Source organism: Chaetodon trifascialis, chromosome 16 (assembly GCF_039877785.1).
Source record: "Chaetodon trifascialis isolate fChaTrf1 chromosome 16, fChaTrf1.hap1, whole genome shotgun sequence".
NCBI lineage: Eukaryota > Metazoa > Chordata > Actinopteri > Chaetodontiformes > Chaetodontidae > Chaetodon > Chaetodon trifascialis.
In genome coordinates, this window is record NC_092071.1 from 15,846,026 (window position 1) to 15,867,467 (window position 21,442).

General features: G+C 41.9%; 1 protein-coding gene across 2 annotated transcripts; it reads right to left on the minus strand.

Moving 5' to 3' along the window:
• Positions 1–1,404: 1,404 nt before the first annotated feature.
• LOC139344509 (neuroligin-3-like) lies at positions 1,405–17,727 on the minus strand. Of its 2 annotated transcripts, XM_070982757.1 has the most exons (7): positions 17,319–17,581; positions 12,109–12,779; positions 10,306–10,365; positions 9,314–9,463; positions 8,249–8,434; positions 5,374–6,163; positions 1,405–3,504 (listed from the first exon to the last, which is right to left on the minus strand). In XM_070982757.1, exons 2-7 carry the CDS (start codon positions 12,587–12,589, stop codon positions 2,706–2,708), a joined length of 2,466 nt encoding a protein of 821 aa, XP_070838858.1. In that variant the 5' UTR covers positions 12,590–12,779; positions 17,319–17,581; the 3' UTR covers positions 1,405–2,705. The 2 variants fall into 2 exon arrangements, with proteins under 2 accessions (XP_070838858.1, XP_070838859.1); XM_070982758.1 differs by lacking the exon at positions 10,306–10,365 and having other exon boundaries at positions 17,319–17,727.
• Between the last annotated feature and the right edge of the window lie 3,715 nt (positions 17,728–21,442).

A 21,442-nucleotide genomic window follows, 5' to 3' on the forward strand; every position in this document is an offset into this window, starting at 1 on the left:
ACTACACGGTGAGTGCATTATGCTGTATATCAGTGCACTGTATGTGACTGTGCATGCAGTATAGTATATGTGCTCTATCTTTGAGTCCTTTTTATAATTGTTTGCTGTGTGATTGATACACCCGCCAATATTTACGCACCGAAAGCGGTAGTGTGCATGTGTTTATACAGGGGGCGAGGGGGCCCTGTAAAAATATTTGCACCACCTCCTATCCCTGCTATGGTAATGCGCATTATGTTATCTTGTGACAAAACGAACAAACAGGCATCAAACAAACAAACAAGCACTTGGAGGACAAAATCACGTCAGGCTCAGTCAGAAGTGAACTGAATGGCAATCACCTCCTGTGGTGAGTGCCTGAATTATTTGTTTTACTGCATGATGAAGTAAAGGGAGGACTGAGCCGCTCTCCAACAGAGTGTTTATTTGCTTGCGTGTTTGATTGTCTTTCATGATAATCTCAGCCTCTGCTGGGTTCATGTTTGAAGCCCAGGGAAACTGCCAGCAGACACCCTGTTCCAACATTTTTAAAGATTAACCGTGAAGCTGCATGAGTTAGAGGTGCAAGAAGAACATTATGGAGCGGTGGACAAAGAAGATTGTGGTGCTGCTGGATGTAGTTAAACGTAAAATTATGTGTGATGAGCAAGTACGGCAGAGACACTCAAAGAGGTTTACATGGTCAAGTCATTCTCAATACACCACGAACTACGGTTCTTTTTACTGCTTAGCAATGGCAGAAAGAGTTTTTTCAAAAGTCACATAATCTTTAACCCTTACCCTTACCTAAACCTGACCAAACTGCACTTTCTTCCCCCCAAAACCCCATTCCATCTACAAGAGTACTCCACTGCTTCATTATTGCACTCCTATAACATTGTCTGACTCATGATGGACAGTTAAATATCAAAATCAGTACAGCAGAGCCACAGACATCTTTTTTTTATTCCATGCATTCTTCTTCCTTCTCAAAACCCAGTGTCTTAATAAGCCACAAGGCCGCTTCACCAGCTACAGTCCAGTCACAAATCTGGGTGTGCTGTAGCGGACAATGTTGCCTCGAGCCTCTGGCCTCAAGTGGAGAACAGAGGAGGGCTACAGAGCTCCGGTAAGCTCACCTCTTTCTAACTCCACAACCCCAGATTTTCTTCATTTTAGGACTTGTATTCTTCAGATCAAGCTGATTTACCAGATTTTTTTTCATCCGCTCCCTTAGGAGCCATAAAATGCTTGACACAGCTTTTTTCACATATGCTGTAGTACTGCTTCAGAACTGCAAAGGGATGTGTAATTCTCATGTATTAGCGCACATGAGAGGTACACAATGGGCCTAATTTAACCCCAAAACTAGGTTAAGGTTTAGGTTTGCATTATCCATACAAAGTACGATCAATCCCAACTTTTGACAAGACTCATCTTTAGTTCCAAAAGTCTTTTAATAGTCATCTCATTTAGATTAAACAACATTATGATAGGTTCAAAGAAATCAAATCTCAAAGCTTGATGTCCATCGTGTCCATTCAGCAAAGAGCGACCCCTGGATATATCTTGGTATGCATGGGGTCCAAACCACATGGAGAAGGAGCAATAATCTGTAAGTTTCATGAAACTCCTTTTAAGATGTGAATAATTGAGTTGGTATACATACAATTACAATGTAATTACAGTTATCTTTCTGAAGACCTTACAGTATTCATAAACAAACGACAAATAATAATGCAGGTCTAAGTTTATTCTGTACAAAGAAGCCAAGCCAAAAGAACCATGAGTTGGTTTGAGTAGGAAAACACATTTTAAGCAATTCTATTTTTATAGTGAAGCAGAAGTTATATTCCTACAATGTTTTAAGCAAAATTATAGACACGTGAAATCAAAAAATAGCAAGGATACTCAAATAGACTACAATAGATTACACAATACTACATATGAAGAACTGAATGGTTAATTTCAAACAATGGCTAATTTACAGTTTTGTAGAGCACTTCTCAGTACACACACCCACGCACTCACAGCCGATCAGACCCACACACGCACACCCACACACACATGCGGGTGCTATATTTTGCACTACCAGATAGAAATATTTTGGATAAATTTTTACCACATGTGTGACAAGTAAGATTTCAATCCATTGCTGTTATGATTCCACAGTAACTTCTTATGTGAGCGAGTTAGAAGGCATTTTAAAGTAATTACAGTAAAAATACATTTTCATAATAAGCAATGTACCATGAGAAATATGTATAAAATAGCTTGATAATTATAATCATAATAATAATAATAATAGCAATAATACTGCTTTTCAGCTTTTCCCAGATCTCATCTCTGTCCACCACGAGTTGAATGTCACTTTGTTCCACGAGATCAAAATAGATATCACATAGTAAGAAAAAGCTTCCCATACAAATCCAACTGTATAAACATTATACTAAGTTCTTTCTAGGTAAAGTTCCAAAAAAGCCAAAGTGGAAAATGAAATGCACTTTTATCTTTTTGACTGCCTTTGAAAATGATTATTATAAAATGACTCTGCAGTTAGACTTCCTATCATGAGAGCAAAGGCAGGATGTTGGTGGTTGTACACCTTTGGAAAAGACAGAACGAACATATTCAATCCTATTTTACCTACACACCCTAAATACAGCTTTACATTTCCATGTTTTACGTACGTCACGGTCCCTCATCTCCTCTCGCCTCCTCCCAGGCTATACCCGTGTGGTGGAGTGGGTGCTGGGCAGGCCTGCGGAGCTGTAACCAGCAGGGAAGGTGCTGTATGGACTCATGTTGGAGAGGCCCATCAGGGAGTTGGGGATCATGGTGATGTTGTTGGGCGTCATCAGAGGGATGTCGTCAGGGGAGCGTCGCTGGCTGAGCGAGTAGTCCAAGCTGGGCGAGACGTGGAGAGGATTGTGAAGGGCCTCGCACTGGTTCCTCTGCTGGGATGACAGGGTCTCGTCGACAGTGGTGGTGTGGCTCACGTTGTTGCCCTTGCTGTCACACTGGGGACTGGGCTGCTGGGACGTGTCCTGCCGACTGCGCTTGTCCTTGCGGTAGTACAGAGCAGCGAAGGCCAGGACGTTGAGGAACAGCAGTGACGCTCCTACAGCAATGGTGACGCTGAGCTCTGTGGAGTAATCTCTCGGGTTCGGCATGATCAGAGGACCCATCTCCCTCCCCCCATCGCCATCATTGTGGGCAGTGGATAGAGGAGGCCGGCCGGTGCTGCCGGATCTCTTACCGTTGGATTGGGTGGGATCCAACGGGGTGACCTTGGTGGTGGTGGAGGAGTAATGGAACATATCATGGAGGTTGTAGAGATGGGGCACCAGGTGTTTCCAGAAGGCCACCTTGGTGGCGCGGTAGTGATCGCGGATACGAGGCTTCAGGCCAATGTGCAGGTAGAGCTGGTCATAGGGGTCGTACTTGGACCAGGCCACCTCCTCAAAGCGGTTAGCCTTGGTGTGGATGAACTTGGTGTCCTGTGGCACGGGCTTGTTAGGATCCCTACAGACACATCATAGACAGAAAACACGAGTCATCAGAAATAAATGTGATGGATGAAAGCTAAATTCGATATCACTGTTGCCCATTTGCAGCTGCTTACATTGTGCCAAATGACGATGCACACAGTTATTGATAAAATACCCTTATTCATATTGCAGCCTAATAATGATTTCAGCTACTTTGCTCAGCCCGGTAGTGTCAATGCAATGTTTCCATTTCCAATGCAATGCAACAACTTCATCAACAGTAGGTCAACACAATGCAATATCACCATCTCTCCTCAAGGGCTCAGCATTCCCTCATTCCTACACACTTAATGAGCAGCCTACAGTGACCTGTGCTGTGCTTCCTCCTACTGCTGGGGTCATCGTCCACAGAGACTCAATGCAGCTGTGCATTCAGAATCCAACTGTCACAGCTTCTAATGATAATCTAAAACACATCTATCACAGTTACCTAAAGGAAACCTACAGAGAGATGCATGGATAAATATGTTTTCTGTCTCTCTGTAGAAATTATGTAAATGCTAAACTGCCAGAAGGAAAGAGAGCTTCACAGTTCAAATGTCTAACAGCAACCTGAAGGCTTAATAGTCAGATCTATCCAGTACCTTCTATAAAGACACTGATAGCTGGTACCAGTGTATCAATACTGTACATTAGAAGCAATCATGGATTTACAGAATATACATTTCATCATTGCATCTGGTATGAAAAGGCTGGGTGGGCATCTCTAACAGTATGATGTGACAGGCATTGGTTTCTATTAATTTATAAAGCCCTTAATGGCAACTTGCCATCATATATCACTTCCTTATTACACTAGTCCACTAGTCATTACTTGCTTTTCGTGCTGCACACACTTGGAACATTTTACAGCACACATTAAAGCTTCGCACAGTTGTACCTAAAGGTCAATTTAAAACCATTAGTACAAATGACTCTGCTCTTTAATCTAACTGTTTTTAACTGTGTTCTGTTGTTGTCTGGTTTCTTGTTAATTATCTGACTGTTTATTTATTCTGTTGTAATTGCACTCTTGATACCATTGAAAATGAGGGCATGTCCTCAGTGATTCCTCGAGATTTAAATAAAGAATTAAATTTTCGGTACTGGTTATTTGTGCCACCCCTCGCAGTTAAGTTAGCAGAGGTTTATGGAGTACATCTTAACTGCTGCTTCAAATCTTCTCCTCAATACAACCTTTTTGTTAAACTGTGCTATAAACATTTATGTGAATTAAACCTTTAGGAAGTCTGCCCAAAGTGATGAAACTTTGCTATGTGCTTGAAGAGAGGTTATTCAGACGCCTAAACTAGCTCTAAAAAGACGCAGCTTTCATTAGGTGGCATGTGAGGTATATATTCTACAGTTTCATCATTTAATGTCACCATATAGTCAAGCATCCCTTTTATGAATGTGCAAAATTAAACTGTTCTTTACATGAATGGAGAGGTCACATCTATTCAAATAAAGGGGAGGCAGACCTAACTTACAGTAAGAAGTTTCTGTGCATTAATGATAAAGCTAATTTATAGACTTTTGATGTTAAGGAATTCATATTATTTGATAAAAACTGAAGCACCACTTTTGAAGTGCGAGGGAACTAACGAAGCAGATAAGGTAACTTAAGGCTGGATCCTGCAGTCCTTTAATCCGGGTGATAAAGGAAGGTTAAATATGGCACAAGTTAGAGGTTGAACATCTCAACACAAGTAAAGTTCTGCACAAGTGAGATCAGCTATGTTGTACCACAGGACAAGAAAATACTGTAAAATGGGATATTGGATGAGAGTCTAATGCAGCTACATACATGTACATAAGCCACATTCATGTTAGCCTGTACTTTGGATTGTTTGCTGTTACTCACCCGCTCTTGGCGAAGTTGGTCCAATAAGTCATAACCACAGCGCTGAGCATGATGTCATTCCTGGAGAAGTTGCAGGGGAACAGGTCAGTTGGGCCCACCATGGGGATGCCAAACACGTAAGGCACCTCATCTCCATGTGCTGAGTCTGACCACACCGGCTTCATGAGGCTCTGGCAGTGGTGGTAGAAGGCGTAGAAGTATGTAGGCGAGCCGTAGCGGGCATGTAGGTCAGCGGTCACCACTGAGGGCTCCACCCATTGGTGGTCAGTGAAGAGAGCCACCAGGGTCTTCCTCCTGGTCTCTGGGTTGTCCTTGTCAGCCCAGTCTGTGTACATGAATTTAATTGTCTCCCTCAGTGTGTCCTTCCCTTCTGGGTAGCCATACAAACTGTCCACAAAGTCTGACACAGCAAAATCAAAGTCACTGCCAGACACGCCGTCCTCCAGGTCCATCACGTTCTCCACGAAGCGCAGTCCCTCTCCCTGATTGACACCCAGCATTATATCATAATTAAGGAACTCGCCCTGCTCCATCAGGATCTCTGGATCATCCGGGATGACGTCTCCATCTATGACAGGACCGAAAGCCACGCGGTATCGGGCAGGCTGGATGTCTTGTTCCACCAGCTCTTTTGCACTCTTCTTCTGCAGGCAGGAGACCATGTCCACGGTGTCCAGCACGTTGCAGCCAACTCTCTCGGCCAGCATGCGAGTGTACTTGACCGGTTGGTAGTTAACAGCCCAGCTGGATAGTGCTGAACCACTTTGGATGATGGCTCTGTGGAACAAACCTTGGGACACAAAATTCAGGACAAAAAGACACAGAGGACAACAGAAGCCAAGAGAGCAGTGTTCAGTGCTTATTCCCACCAAATCTTTTCATTACTCCTACTTTCCAGCACAAAACTGAAGAGTATTGTGAACTGCCCCAAGCAAATACATGATTCACTCTACACCAATTGCTATTCACAATTAAATCAGTGCTTTGTTTCCACATAAAATTTCGGTAGACAAAAGCAAACAAGTCTACATGTGATGCATTTTGAATACTAGCCAGAGAGATAAAGCATTACTGGGAGTGCAAAGATAGTTGAATCGAGCCTTGCTGATGAGATGCTGCGAAGTAAAGCAGCTGGTGGAAGAAATGAACTGGTAATAGGATGTTGGCCGATTCTGTTGTTATTATAATGCTAAAAAAGGGCAAAAATACTTGCTATTCTCTGTTGATCCCCTTATTTGTTTCATGTGGAGTCATTACCATATGCAGATAGCAGTGAATACAAGTCAAATTAATGATCAATTTGCAGCATTGTTTCAGAGGAGGTGTACTTCACAGATGTACTGTATTTGTACAATTGTTAATACTGTGTGTCTAACAAGCAGCATAGCTTACATACATTACAGAGTGCTGATACAAACTGTGCGGTGGAGGGTCTTTGCAGGGAGCTGAATATGCAGTAACCCTGATCCTTCAGTGTTGATACAGTAAACACGCTGCTCTGTTGAATTGTTTATATGCAGTGCGTCACCTCTGTCTCTAGGGATTTTGTATCTACCACCTAAAAATGACAAGTGATATGTATCAACTCAAAAAAATACTCTGCTGAGGTTAAGGCATCGCAGTCTCTGGAAAAAGAGTGCGGGGACAGTGTCACTTTCTCCCTCCTTTGCTGTCATTTATTTAAGATTTTTTTAGGGCAGCAGCTAGCTAGTCTACTTCAAAGACAGCCGGAGGTCTTTGTGCATTCGCTGCAGCCAAGCGAGGGCATCAAATACAAACCTCACAAAGGACAGTTGCCGCAGCCTCCCTGGCATTGATGAAAATGCACAATTTCTTCCCTTCTTGTGATTCTGTCCAGCATCAATGGGAGGGCCAGGGGAAGATAAGAGGTTCCTTTTGGGCCACCCATATTGAAATACGCATCTTTGACTTGCAATGAGCTTTGGATAAGTGTTTACCAAATAGCACAATATCCACTGAAAAGACAAGTAGGTAACGTTGTACGTTTTTCTTTTCAGGTTCCTGTGAGAGATGTATACACTGTGTACAGCTAATTTAATTCCTATTGATTTTAATAATATTACAACTGTTGGTAGCATCAATTTGTTGTGGAAGCTGGACTAGAATGTGCCATTGTCAACTAAAGCACTGCCAATACATCTGTGGGGAAAAAAAGAATATATCAATTTTTACAGAAAATGTTTGAAGAATTTGGTCTGCTTTCCTGGTTCTGCTTCATCCTCACATGAACCTTGTTTTTGGTAAACGGTGTCTTCACTCAAGACTGCAATTCTGTATTTTCTCAACAAACGGTTTTACCCACTTTTACCCACCTGCACTCCACACAGTACAGGTGCGTAAAAGCGGACAAACAAATGTGAAGCTGGAAGACTGAAACATTGGTCTGTTTGAATGGTGAAAACTGAGGGACACAGGGGAACGTGATGAGATGGTGAAAACTTTCTAATGCCAGTGGGCTTCTTTAAGAGCTTCACATTTTAAGAGGCAAAGCTTTTAGGCTGATTAGACTGAGTAGAGGGGAACAAAAGCAATCACTTACTTAACGAATACCCCCTTTACCCTGCTCCCATATCATAACACTTCATCTCCCTGACAGACCATTTACAGCTGCACTTGAAACAAAGAACAAAAGTCCAAAATGACAAAAACCTATTGTTCAAAAGTAAGAGTGACATCTTTGAGATAAGAAATGAACATGATTGAGAAACAATGGAATCTTACATCTCAAGTTCATGGATTTTGACACTGCTTTTAAATTATGGCGTTAATTACTTTCACAACTTTGGCTTACAACTGAGAAATCTGTGTCAATCAAAGTCAGTGACAACTGAGATGGTGAAACGCTGATTCTTACCCTCTGAGTGGTGGGACAGAGTGAGCAGACTGACACAAGAAGCGCCAATTCCAGATCCGAAAACTGTGATGCGACCCGGGTCTCCTCCGAAGTAACCGATGTTCTTACTGATCCAACGGAGAGCTTGAATCTGATCCAGGAGCCCATAGTTTCCTTTTGCTGCCTGGTCACCAGTACTGAGGAAGCCTGAAGTACACAGACAGGCAGTGCTGAAGCAGAGATCTACAGTATATACATATCTCCCAGCTTTGATCTAAAGCTGTAGCCCAGCAGGGCATCTGAATGAACTGACACTGTTTCCCCTCAGGTGCACACATGCCTTTGCTCTCTCCCACAATGTCTTGACTACTTTAGTCAGCTCCTGGTAATAGTCTCCACACAGTGGCACGGCTCAGGAAGTGATCAGGGCTCTGCTCATCAAATCTGAAAACTCTCCTCGAAAGTGACTTCATAAAATTCAAAGTGCATGAATAAATACATCTTTTACTTGCGCTTCTTTACAGGAATTTCATAAAACCACACAGAGGTCACTGTTGCTCTTACAATTGAACCTATTACTTATTCCCTTGTCTAGTCTCATCTAAACAACGTAATGTTTTGAATGTTAAACAGTAAACACAGGGAAACGGAAATCTCTTGACCTTGTGAATGCTGCGTCCCTCCATACTCCATTTAAATATTTTTTTTCTTTCAAGAATGTCAAAGGCTGATAATCTTGTACAGATTAGATAAATCAATCCACAGGATGATAAATTGCGTTATCAGAATCAGTCTTAAACAGCTCATGTGCAACAAGGACAGGACATGATGCGTATTTGCATCGCCTTTCCTCTGAAGACAACATTTGCATGCAAATCATGCCATACCAAAATCTCAGTCGGCAATATTTTCGCATACTGTTTTACATTTCCCTCTCATGTCTCTGCCACTTTTTATGGGTTCATAACAGCAACACAAGTGGAAAGCAATGGCCACTGTCACAGTTTATTGTCTTGGATTAAACAGGGGCTAAACACCCCATTTGAAACCCCATTAAAAGTTACCACACGGAGACGCTGTCATCACCTAATATTCCAATTCTGTAGTTGAGCGTGACGACGACAACGTTCCCATAACTGGCCAGCACGCTGCCGTCCATCATGTTCCCAGTGCCCTCCATATAGGAGCCTCCGTGGATGTAGACCATCACAGGTCGAGCTTCAGAGTCCCTTATATCTGCAACATCAACACACACACATATGCTGAGCAAATAGAGGCGACAGTAATGAAACGGAGAATTAATGGAGCACTGTTACTAAGACTTTATATCAACAGTATGAGTCAGTGTGAGTTCAGTATGAGGTATGGGTAAAGACTGCTTAGAGAAGGTGCTTAGAAGCAGTGGTAGGCCTGTGGTTTGGAAGCTGTAATGACATTCAGAAAATGCATGGTAAATACACTCTGACAAGGGGTGTAGGAGCAAAAAGGTCAAATATAATTAACGACAGTTGAATGTATGAGCTCAACCAAGCGTACTTGTGCTCTGTACCATATCTGGAATTCTCTATATTTGAGGTGGGAAGAGAAAAATCTGACGGTTCAACATATAATATACATGCACAAGCATAAAAAAAACATGTGTCAAGTGTGCAGACTTCGACTGAGAAGCACCACGCTACACTGAGCTCTGGCTATCTTGTGGGAGCTAAAATAGAAAATTCAATGGAAATAGAAAATCTATATTTCATGTTTGGACACCAATTTGTTATATTAACTAACAGCTCTCTTTAAAAGGGACTATAAGACAGATAAGTAGATAATGCAATCTCTGGATCAATGTGCACGGCAGCAGAGATGTAGCACTTGCTGAAAGGATTGCAACAGCGCTCAATTCACGACATGAGGTGCAGGAGCAGCAAACGTATGTCATCATAAATCAGGCAACAACATTTTTCTTATTCCACTCAAAATAAAAGAACGCCCACAGTTCCTCAAGAAAGTAAAAAGATAAGATCTTCATCCAACAAACTCCAAGCTAAAAGAATCCATGCATCAAGACTTTGAGCTCTTAAAAATACCTTCAGATATATGAGTCTCAGCATGTGAGAAAGCCGCCCCCTTTTTCTTGTGTTGGCTCCCTGGGATTCACATGAGGAAAAAAAGAGGTACAAAATTCAAAATGGCATGGTTGACTGTGCCTCTTATTTGATACACGGTCCAATCAAACTGACAGAATCAGGAGAAAAAAGATCCATGAATAACAAGAAAAAAGAAGATTAGCCCATTTCCATCCACTATGTTTTCCCAATAATTGCTTTCGGACAAGATGAAAATCTCTAGAGATGTATGATATGATTACATTACGAGTTAGAGTAGTTACATATTAATAAGTGTTTGGAATGCAGTGAGTTTTGCCAAGTAAACAAAGCACGGCGTGTATATGCGCGCGCACACATGCACATACACACACTGCGCTGTTACCTTTCAATGGTTTGTTATCTGTATTGTTATATTGACCCAGCTGCCAAGGCTTTGACTGGAGTAATACATCTTTCTTGGTTCCTTTTATCTCTGTACAAAACGGATGTGTCGATTCTTCAGGTAAACTACTGCAGGATAGTTACTGAAGATAAGAGGTATATGGTTTGTTGATGAATAATTAATAAACTCTGACATGAGTAAGACATCAGGTGACAAAAATAATATCAAACAGTGGGAATTTCAGAAACACACTCTTCAGTGTGACAAAAAGGCTACTGGAGATGAGCAAAAATAAAAACAGCAAAGGTTTCATATCAGTGAAACAAATAATAAAGTCAGAATGCCTGCAGTGCATTTCAAACAGACACTGATCAAGTCTGCAGAAATAAAAATGGATAGAAGTGAAGGATTATGTTGCTTCCCTTGAAATGTGAATGCAGATTTGAAATTTAATTAACATGATTGTTTACTGGGTGAGGAGGCCTTTAGGCGGCATTCAGACCAGGAGCTCTGAAGAACGTGGGCTGCACCATTTTGGAACGCCACCTCTCCAGCAGGCTGTTTATCTGTTGTTGCTACGCTACCGTGGAAAAGTCAGTCAAAGAGTGCTGTGTTACATACAAAAGCTGAACAGGGTTCAACTTCGAATGCTGAATGTTTTGTATCACGCTGAATGCTTGTGAGGGAGGAAATATATTCTCAAAAACCATGTTTAATCACTGCATTGATGGAACCTGAATTAGAGAAGTGTGCTTGTCAACACTTAGAGAGGAGGGACCGCTCAGATACTATCAGTTGCAAAGATGGGAAGGATTCAGCGAGCGACAGACAGGAGTACACTCCTGTACCTCGCTGATTGCCCCCCACCAGACACACTGAATAAAGCAGAGATTCAGTTAAATATAAACTGTAGCTTGACAACATCTCCTAAGTGACAGCCAAATATGCTAGGCTCATCATTTTAAAAGCTGAAAATGATTGCTTAGTTTAGGTGCAGCATTACTTGAACAACACCTTACCTCAGCAATAAATGTGTATTAGTGGGACAACAAGCACATACCATGGTGCAGTTATGTTTCTTTATGCTTCTCCATGTGTATCTATACACATTCAGAGGCATCAGGGCAACACCTTCAGTAGCCACGATAACCAAAAAAAAAAAAAAAAATCAATAAGTTCCTGCTCAACAATGAGAATATGATTGTTAGTTCAAAGTGAATATGATTGCAACAGGTGAAACAATGATGACGGTGCCTTGGATGGTAAATCAGCCCTTGGCGGCAGCAATGACATGAGCAGTGCACATGCTTTCTGACTGACAGGAGGACATCGGGGCCACCATAACAAATGATGAATGAACATGGAAAGTCATTGCTGTCCATTTTACCACACCAACTCACCATCCTCTGTTGGAGCGTAGATGTTTAGGTATAAACAGTCCTCGCTCTGATCCTGAATGTATGTGGCTACTGTGTCCAGGTTATAGGTGAACCATATGGGCATCATGATCTCTGGCACGGTGTTGTGGATGTTCTGGGGGCACACAGGCATGAAGTGGGTAGCATTCTTGATACCTGACCAAGAGGAGGGCTGCTCGGGGGGCATGAAACGTTTCTCGCCCACAGGTGGAGCAGCATAGGGGACCCCCAGATACTGATCGACGGGCCTGAGCACCTCGCTTGGCACTGGAACCCTGAGGCCTCGCAGTTTCCCGAACTGGGTGGTCACTGTCGGGTAGAATTTCTGGCTTGTTGCCTTTGTGAAGGACCAGCAGGAACATAGTATCCACCAGAGAAGAGCACAGTGGGTGATGGTTACAGTCCCTTGCTGGTGTAGCAGGTGTGCAGGCAACAGATGGTCTCTAAATGTAGCCAGCCACATGGTCTGGGCGAGACAGTGCCCTTGTACAGCACAAATGCACACTGTAGTGTCCGCTCAGTCCCTCTGCACTGACCCTGTCAAACAGACATCACTCACTGCGCCTTTGGCTCCGACGGTTAGCAAATCCAAATAGAGCTCAGCCACGTATAGACCGCCCCCACTTCCGCTTTTCATCGCAGTGCACACAAATCTGAAAACAAGACGATCAGAGAGATGAGACGGGAAAACATCAGAACCATGTGAAATAATCCTACCCCTCTGTGTAACTGACTGACTGTGAAGTATCACCTTTTTATTTTCTTATTATCTTTGCTTTTATTATCTTAACTACCCATCTTAAACTCTTATTAAATGAGCTTTTTTTTCTTTTTGGTTGTTTTGGTGTGCATTAGGCTCTAAATGCATTTTTCAACATCCTACATTTTGTCAGTCGCATGCAAAGCACTTTGAATAACATTTGATTTGTTTGCGCTGTGCTACATAAATAAAGTTTGATTGATTGATTGATTCTCCCTCTACCCTGGGGCTCTAAATACACACTTTTATATAAGCTTAATATCAGCCACATCCACTCTAACACTTCGATGCTAATAACCTTTTGGGATGAACTGCCGATTTAAAGAGCAAATTTATGTTTTGACATGAACAAATCACTGAATACTGATCTCTGTGTATCAGTGGAGGAGGAGATGGGAGGAATCTGAAAAATCCATCTGCTGTGATGTTGGAGTGATGCTGCGAAAGTATCTCCAGATAAAAGGTGTTAAGCACCCCTTCTCTTAAAAGCAACACAGTGAACAGCAAAGAAAAGGCACATCTTTAATATGCACTGAAGAGAGATTAAAAAGGAGCACACTGAGGAAGGAATATCTGACTTGATTGTGATGTTTCTGTCTTTAATATATTTCAAAAACAACAAACATCTCACATCATGAATAGAGACTGTTTTGTATCTTTTTGTGTCTTACATCTAAGCAACACTGTCTGCCACATAATGGAAGCGTCTCTGAACAAACATGTCTGATGGGACCACACTAGCACCCCCCGTCCTCATAAAGCAGAGAAATTGCAGGTTAATTGAAAGGCTTGAGGAAGGCTTCTAGGCAGCGAAAGACCATTTGAGTTCAATATCAGAGGAAAAGGATCCTTTGACACTTCTTTTAGAGAATTTCATTTGTCTAGTCTAGACTAGACTGTTGGCCAGTGTTTTTTTTTTCAACTTTCCCCTGCTTTCAAATACTAATGGTTAGTCTGTGAAAAGGATGAGGGTTTTTAAGACTGTTTGCGTGATCATAAGTGCATTCAAGCACTACATCCATTTTCCAAGAAATACTCATAACTGCTTATTGACAAAACAGATGTCATGGAAACCGCAAATGAAATCATTGTCAATGTCACCATCAGCCCTTATATTGCATATATATATTATCATGTACTGGTTTCATTTTTATTAGATTTGATCTATTTTCATTTGATCTATTTGTTAGATTCATTTTACTTCATTTATCTATTTCACTATATATTGTACTTTGTATGATGTGTATTTGACAATAAACTTGATTTAATTTGATTTTTCTTATTGCTATGTGGAAAATTGATCTTGGATCTGATATAATATTGGAAATATACAGTATAATATAATATGAACTACTTGATTGCTTGATGTAAATATAATAAATATATGATGCAAACTTTCAGTTTGTATACACATGATCTGTTTTCTAACCCAACTGCAGTTACCAGTGTGTGTGTGTGTGTGTGTGTGTGTGTGTGTGTGTGTGTGTGTGTGTGTGTGTGTGTGTGTGTATTGCTCATATTGTGGGGATATAAATCTGTTAACACAGTCACATTGTGGGGACTTGCCTTCCTTATGGGGACAAAACACAAGAACCCATAATGGGAATCATTAGATTTTAGGGTGACAACTTGAGTTAAGGTTAGGGCTAGGATTAGTCAAGCAGTGGTTATGGTTGAAGTAAGTCTCCAGGAAACAAATGTAAGTCTATGTAATGTCCTCAAAAATGATGCAAATACAACTGTGTGTGTGTATGCCCATGTATTACTCACACTGTGGGGACATAAATCTGTTTACACCGTCACATTGTGGGGACTCACCTTGTGAGTACAAAACGCAAGTCCCCATTGTGTAAATTATTAAATTTTAGGGTGAAGACTGGGGTTAAGGTTAGGTTTAGGTTAAGGTTAGGGTAAGGGTTAGGGTTAGCAAAGTAGTGGTTATGGTCATGGTTAACGTAAATCTGCGAGAAATGAATGTACAACTATGTAATGTCCCCATAAGTGATGAAAACTTGTATGTATGTGTGTGTGTGTGTGTGTGTGTGTGTGTGTGTGTGTGTGTGTGTGTGTGTGTGTGTGTGTGTGTGTGTGTGATGACAAGTGACAACTAGTTATTGGTTCACCAGCGTGCACGCTTCAGTAAACAGGGGAATACACATTCACACACACAAAGTGCATACTGTATGTCAAACAAGGTATGAATGTAAGCTCACCCCAGGAGAACTACACACTCTAAACTGTGTTGTGCTTCTTCCAATTAACGACTTTGTCATCCAAAATGCATCCCGTCTAGGATAGCAGTTAGCATAATATGCTCGACATCAGGTTCTCACTGGCTCTTCAATGAACAAAGCAAAAACAGCTTGTTAACCTAATCAAATTTATTGACGAGCACTGCCTCAAGCATTGCAATGGACTGCAGCTAAACAGCTTTCTTTCAATCTGATGAACCTGTCTATTAAGACAGAGGACAATTTCTTTCTCCTAATATAGGAAACTAATTAACCATAGATGTGGTGCATTGCCTTTTCTCTTTCCCTGCAGCATTTTGTTTACACTAGCAGGAACATAAACACCAATAAAGGCTGCTCGTTCTCTCCTTCACAGGTGTGCAGGAGCACATTACCTGATATGAGCATCATCTTAGTTTGGCCAGCTTTAAAGGATGGGGCAAATCAGAGTCACACCACACATGTTCATTTGAGAAATATTGCACATGTCTGCCCTAGGCCAGCTTCGTCTCTATTAATTAACACTTATGAATGTTCCCCACAGTCAAAAAAAGACAAGGCTGTCTTCTTCCATCCCCTATCTGTTATGCGACAATGATGTACGGCTCTCAAGACATAAAAATGGAAAAGACAGGGAAGCAGATTTTTTTTTGTAGATCAGGCCACATCTTCTTGTTTGAAACTGACACTGATAATAAATCATTTGGAGGTAGAAATCCTCTCTGCTCACAAAAGCTGGTGTGAAATTGGTAGCAATTGTCAAATTAGCAGTTACGGGCTGTATAGTGGGTATCACCAATCAGACTTGGTTAGTTGTCTCAAGCTTACCAAGCAGTAAAAAAATAAGACACACGCTGGGACTGCTGTAGATCAAAGGGATAATATAAATTCTTAAAATGAGCAGCATTTCCTTTTAAATTACACATGAGTTCATGATATCAGTCTCAATAGATTTGCATTTTTATTTTTGCTATTTGAAATTGAATCAAATTTCTAATTCAAATCACTGGAACAAAGCTGAGGTAGTTCTTTTTTAAGGCGATGCACATTATACTTTCATTTTGTGTCACTGACTGTACTGCAGGTTGTCAAAGCAGCTGAACACTGCCTTCAACTGGGCTGCAGAGTATTCTTTTTCCAACTTGTGCTCTGCGATGGGACAGATGTGGATAAGAGCTTTATAGCTTACACCAAATGGGCCATGTAATAAAAGTGAGCCATCACTCAGTCAAGTTTGATACACTGCAAGTTTTTTGGGGGTAATTCAGAGTGGTAACGGGAATGGAGGGAGACATGGGTGAAATATTTCTTGACAATTAAATGCTTGCAATAAATCAACTCTGTTCAAAAATCAAAATGTCTTACAACCATTACATACTATTCTAAGGGACTATTTTGCATCAGCTCCATGTTTGTGCATCACAGAGGTGGTTTGGCTCAAAAGGCTTGGGTTTCCTGGGACCCACACACTTTAATTCCCATTTGACTGACTTGATCTCAATTACAGACCTTTTAGAATGATTGCTATAATCATGTTTCTCCCTCACCGTTACTCTACACCTACATCACTGACAGGGACACAATTCAACACCAATTCACCACTAATAAAAATCTCTGGGACAACATCTTATTGATTAGGTTTTGGTAGCCTGGGGGCCCTTGACATGAAAGCATTTGAGAAGGAGCCTGTAGTATGTCAGACAACACTGGGCTCCCAATGCCCTTGTGATTCTACTGCTGTGGATCAAAACCGTTTTAGTGGATTCCTCAAATCCCCTAATTTAGCAGTGCAATAAAGACAAACAGGGATTGATGCAGAGAAGACTACCTTATAGAGCACATGCAGGTAGCACTCCACATAATGATCGCCGCTTTATAAATTAATGCACGGATCCAGACTCACGGAGAAAACCACAGCCACAGCCCAGATAGCATCGACAAACTGCTGTAGTGTGTGAGAGCTGCCTCACGTTGTGACTGAGAAGCTTGTTTAATCTAGGTCTAGGACGGTGGTTATATTGAATAAAATGGAGAAAAAAAAATACAGCAAGACAACAAATGCTCCACCGTGGTGTATCGTTGAGCAATCGCATTGAATGAAGCAATTTCCCCAGATGTAAGTGATCAGTCTGAACAAAGATTGGTCCCACGAAAAAAAAAAGAAAAAAGAAAAAAAAAGCAGAATCATTAGGTTAACTCACCTGCTTTTACAGAGGCTGATACGCGCTCCATGTCGAGATTTCCTCCATACCATGCCCCTCCAGTGTCGCTGTAAGACAATGGGCTGTGTGTGAAATATTTCCCCGGTTTCAGTATCAAACACACGGATCTTTACTCTTATCTCCTGCTTTGCACAGTCTGTGTGCTTTGCGCATTCACGACGCCAAGGTCAGGAGCGCCAACGGTTTTAATGGAGCGCCCACCATAGAGATCTCTGTACGGCGCCCACTGCCAGCGCGTTACTAGGCAACCACCGGGATACGCCAGTGCATTAAATTCACCCTCCAACAACCGACAAAATCCCAATTTAGAAACCATTAAGTAACCACTTTAACCCCGGACAGCACGCACGTACTCACCCGCTTTGTGCTCGGGCAAAAACCCATATGTACCTTTGACCAGATAAAGAAGCGGGGCTATTCAAGAAGTGTGCGGGCCTGCATGCTGAGAAGATGTGCATTTCGAATACATTACATTTAATTGGCATAAGCCTTTTAGCAAATTGTGACTAGCATGGCAAAACGGGGTAGGATAAGAAAACGCCAGAAAAGCTGCACGCCGTCCTCCAATGTACTTTCTGATTGGCACTGTATTATATTTTTAATTTCTATCCTAATCAACTCACCTCCTTGTAGCGAAGTGTGAACTACACGAATTTACTAATCAATCCTCTGTTCTCTCATCACTAAAGCAAAATGTGTCCCCCAAGGGGAAAAAAAAAGCATTGCGATGCTCTGAAACATCAGGACCACACTTGTTTAACAAGCACACAGGGGTGCATGTTTTTTATGTGTCCATGCATCAGTCAGGCCCAACAGTGATCTGCTATGAGGCAAAAATGACAGCAGGTGGCAGGAAATTGGTCCAGGACAGGAAGCAGAAAGTTGCCTCGCTCTTTAAGAAACGTTTTGTCTGCAGGAAATCATTCCAGTGATTCTGTTGTTGCAGTTATTTCTTGGGCTTTTTCCTGTAGTTTGCTTGCAGTCTATTATGTGTTTAAGTATTATTTAAAGGAGCAATATGTAAGAAGGGTTAGGGTTAGAAAATTAACAAAATTTCTCAATAGAATGTGAAGAAATGACAGTTTTGACAATATGTCAAATTTACAACGCAAATGTGTTGCGTTGTAAAGATATCTATTGAAGTTAGCATGTTAACCAGCTAGCCATTGTGAACCCCTGAAACATCCAGTCTGCCCCCGGTCCAACAAGACTGAGGTTGTTTTCTTGCTGGCTTTGGCTTCTGTCACCCTGGGACTGGACCTGCCATAACCCCTGCTCAGGCCTCCAGAGACGGCTGCTGATTCATGGCCAACCTGCCTCTCGCTCCTCTCCCACTTAATACCTCTCCTGAAACTGTTGTGTCTCTGTCGACCCGAGGCAGAACCCAGGTAGAACTTCGGTCCCGGTCTGGCCTTGTTCACTGGGCGGCTGCTGATCCCAGGTCTGTTGCCCACTTGCCTTCCTCCATTTCTGGTACCCATTCCTGTGCCACTCCCTGACAACATTTTTCGTTGGGTCCCCCCTGACACCAGGACAGAAGACGTCCCTGGTCTACAGCTCCTGTACTAGCACCACTCCACTGGCGCTGTAAGCTTCTGGTCTGAGTAAGCTGTGAGTTAATTACTAACAGCAGCTACGGATAGCTCTTCCCTATTTGTTTGAAGTATGAATTCAGTAGGTGGCCACTTCTTACATGTTGCACCTTTAATAGGATTTGAACTCATTCTTCAGTTGCATTTTTTTCATTTAAAATAAACATATGAATCTCACACTGAAACCTGCTCCAACCACATACTAAAAATCCACTAACATATGCAGTCCAGACAGTTGCTGACAGAGCAAACATTTTTCCCACATATCCTTTTTTTCAGTGCCCAGTGGCCATAGCTGTGATGCTGTGATCTGTGCATGTATAGAGCTGACAGACTGTCTTCACAGTCCTAGAGAGAGATGCTGCCTATGATGTCTGTTTCAAGCTTGGTTACCAAAGCAAGGAAAGCCTTTTATGTTAAAAAAAAAAAAATCAACTCGTGCTTCTGCAGGAAACAATTTCTTTTCATATATAATATAATGATTATCTGTAAATGCATGGAGATACCTTTAGTTTCATAGGATAGTGCCCTCCAGGTGACCTTTGGTTTATCCAGGCCTTAACAGTTTCATTCCTGTTGCATGTGAAGAGTTCAGCAAGCACACTTTGAAAGTAAGACATTTTAATTAAAGATGCAAGTCCAAAATATTTGCAGTCATGGACAGTTTTATCCACATGAACCTTAAGTGTGGGCTGAATCAGCTTGATTAGGGACAAAGATAAAGCAGCTTCCGTTGCCACTGGTGTGCCAGGATATCCATTGTCTTTAAGTGAGCATATGAGAAATATTTTAATTTTCTGTCATGATGAAGCAGGTTCATATCTAGGACTGACATGGGCTGAGAAAGTCAAGCTGTTCTTCTCAAAAGGACTGTTGCTATGGTGCCATGAAAAAGAGACAAAAGACAAATTCAAGCAAATCTGTCAGACACCAGATTTTAATATCTGCATATATATTTGCCCTAGTCCATGTACCAAAGGCTCAGGCTGTCAGGGCTTGCATCTACCAGCCTAAGTAGTATTGCACTGTACCTTTGGGCCAGTCTATGTGGGTGGTGGGGCAGTATGTCCATACCCAATGTTGTTTGGTTGAGTGGAGCCTGACAAGACCCCCTGACTGGCCTTGTCTGAAAGGGCGACATTTCAGGTAGGCAATTTCAGGTGTCAAAGGAGTATGGTAAGGCCATGGAGAAGGACTCTCTATTGTCCTCAGAAAGGTTTCAGAAAACTGCCAGATAGGTTAGGGCGCGGGGTAGATAAATGCAGTTGTAGTCAAGTGTTGGAGGGAGAACTCTGAGGAACTTATGCCCCTGTGGTCACAAGCACTGCATAGTGACTGAAATAATAAGATTGCTCTGGGTGAGGAGGCATTTGGAAGGTGCTGGGAGTAGAACTGTTTCTTCCTCAAAATGAGGGGTACTAGGTGAGATGGTTCGGGCACAAAAAGGATTCCTCCCAGGTACATCCACCTGAGAGGAGACCCTGAGGCAAACGTAGACACAATGAAGGGATTACCTATCCCATGTGACCTGGCAATTCATCAGGATCCCCCAGGAGGAGCCGCAGGACATGGCTGAGGAGAGGGGTGTCTGTGTTATACCTTGCTGTGGCTACAGCCTGAACCCAAATCAATTTGCTACACTGAACTTTTTGGATGACAATTCACAAATGTGTCTGCCATTTTCAAAATGTTCTTTTCAGCTGGTGCTTCAAGCACTATATGCAGTGACGGTCCACCTTTATTAGGGCTTAACTATCCTTCAAAGACGACATGGAGCTGCATCTTAATTCTGCAGTCTTTTTAATAAGGGTCAGTTTTGCCTTTGTTTTCTGGATTCCCAGTGGGCCCTTCCAATCCCTGTTTCATCTGCTTTGTTCTTCACGACCTACTGCAGTGCCTGCCGAGTGCTGAGAGGATACGACATGCCCAAATAATGCACAGCTCTCCCATTGCTCTCCTCAAACGACTACTTCACTGCATTAAATATATTTTACAAGGTCCACAGTCTTTCGTGATGTTTTGGCATTACTTGCCTTTTTTGGCAATGTACCTGTATTTTCATACTTTTATTTGTCATTTATTGAGATGGGTATGCAGCCATTTCCCTGTCATTTATTTTCTTTATGTTATTGTACTGTCAAGTTATATCAATATACAGTATGTGATCCTTTATGTAAATGAGTCAAACTAAAATGTCTCTTGTTCCTTGAATACATCATAAATAGATTAGATTAGATTAGATGAAACTTTTATGAACCCCAGGGGAAAGTAGGTCAGGGCAGCTGTAGAAAAGAAGACACACTGTAGGTAAGAGCAAACAGAAATGGCTACAGATGCCAGAGGAAAATAACACACCAGTATATATCACAATATGGTGTTTATAGTGATTATAGCCCACTGAATAGTGAATTATTGCCAACAAGCAATAGATGCAGTCGAGATGAAGGTGAGTTCAGTTTATAGATTTAAAGCACAAATGCAGCGTGTGCAAAATATGCAAATGCTGAATGT

Excerpts from the sequence above, each read along its gene's own strand:
- LOC139344509 (XM_070982757.1), bottom strand. The coding sequence starts at position 12,589 with ATGTGGCTGGCTACATTTAGAGACCATCTGTTGCCTGCACACCTGCTA. Across the intron at positions 6,164-8,248 it reads TCTGTCCCACCACTCAGAGG|GTTTGTTCCACAGAGCCATC; the intron begins GTAAGAATCAGC and ends TTGTGTCCCAAG. Across the intron at positions 3,505-5,373 it reads ACCAACTTCGCCAAGAGCGG|GGATCCTAACAAGCCCGTGC; the intron begins GTGAGTAACAGC and ends ATGTGTCTGTAG.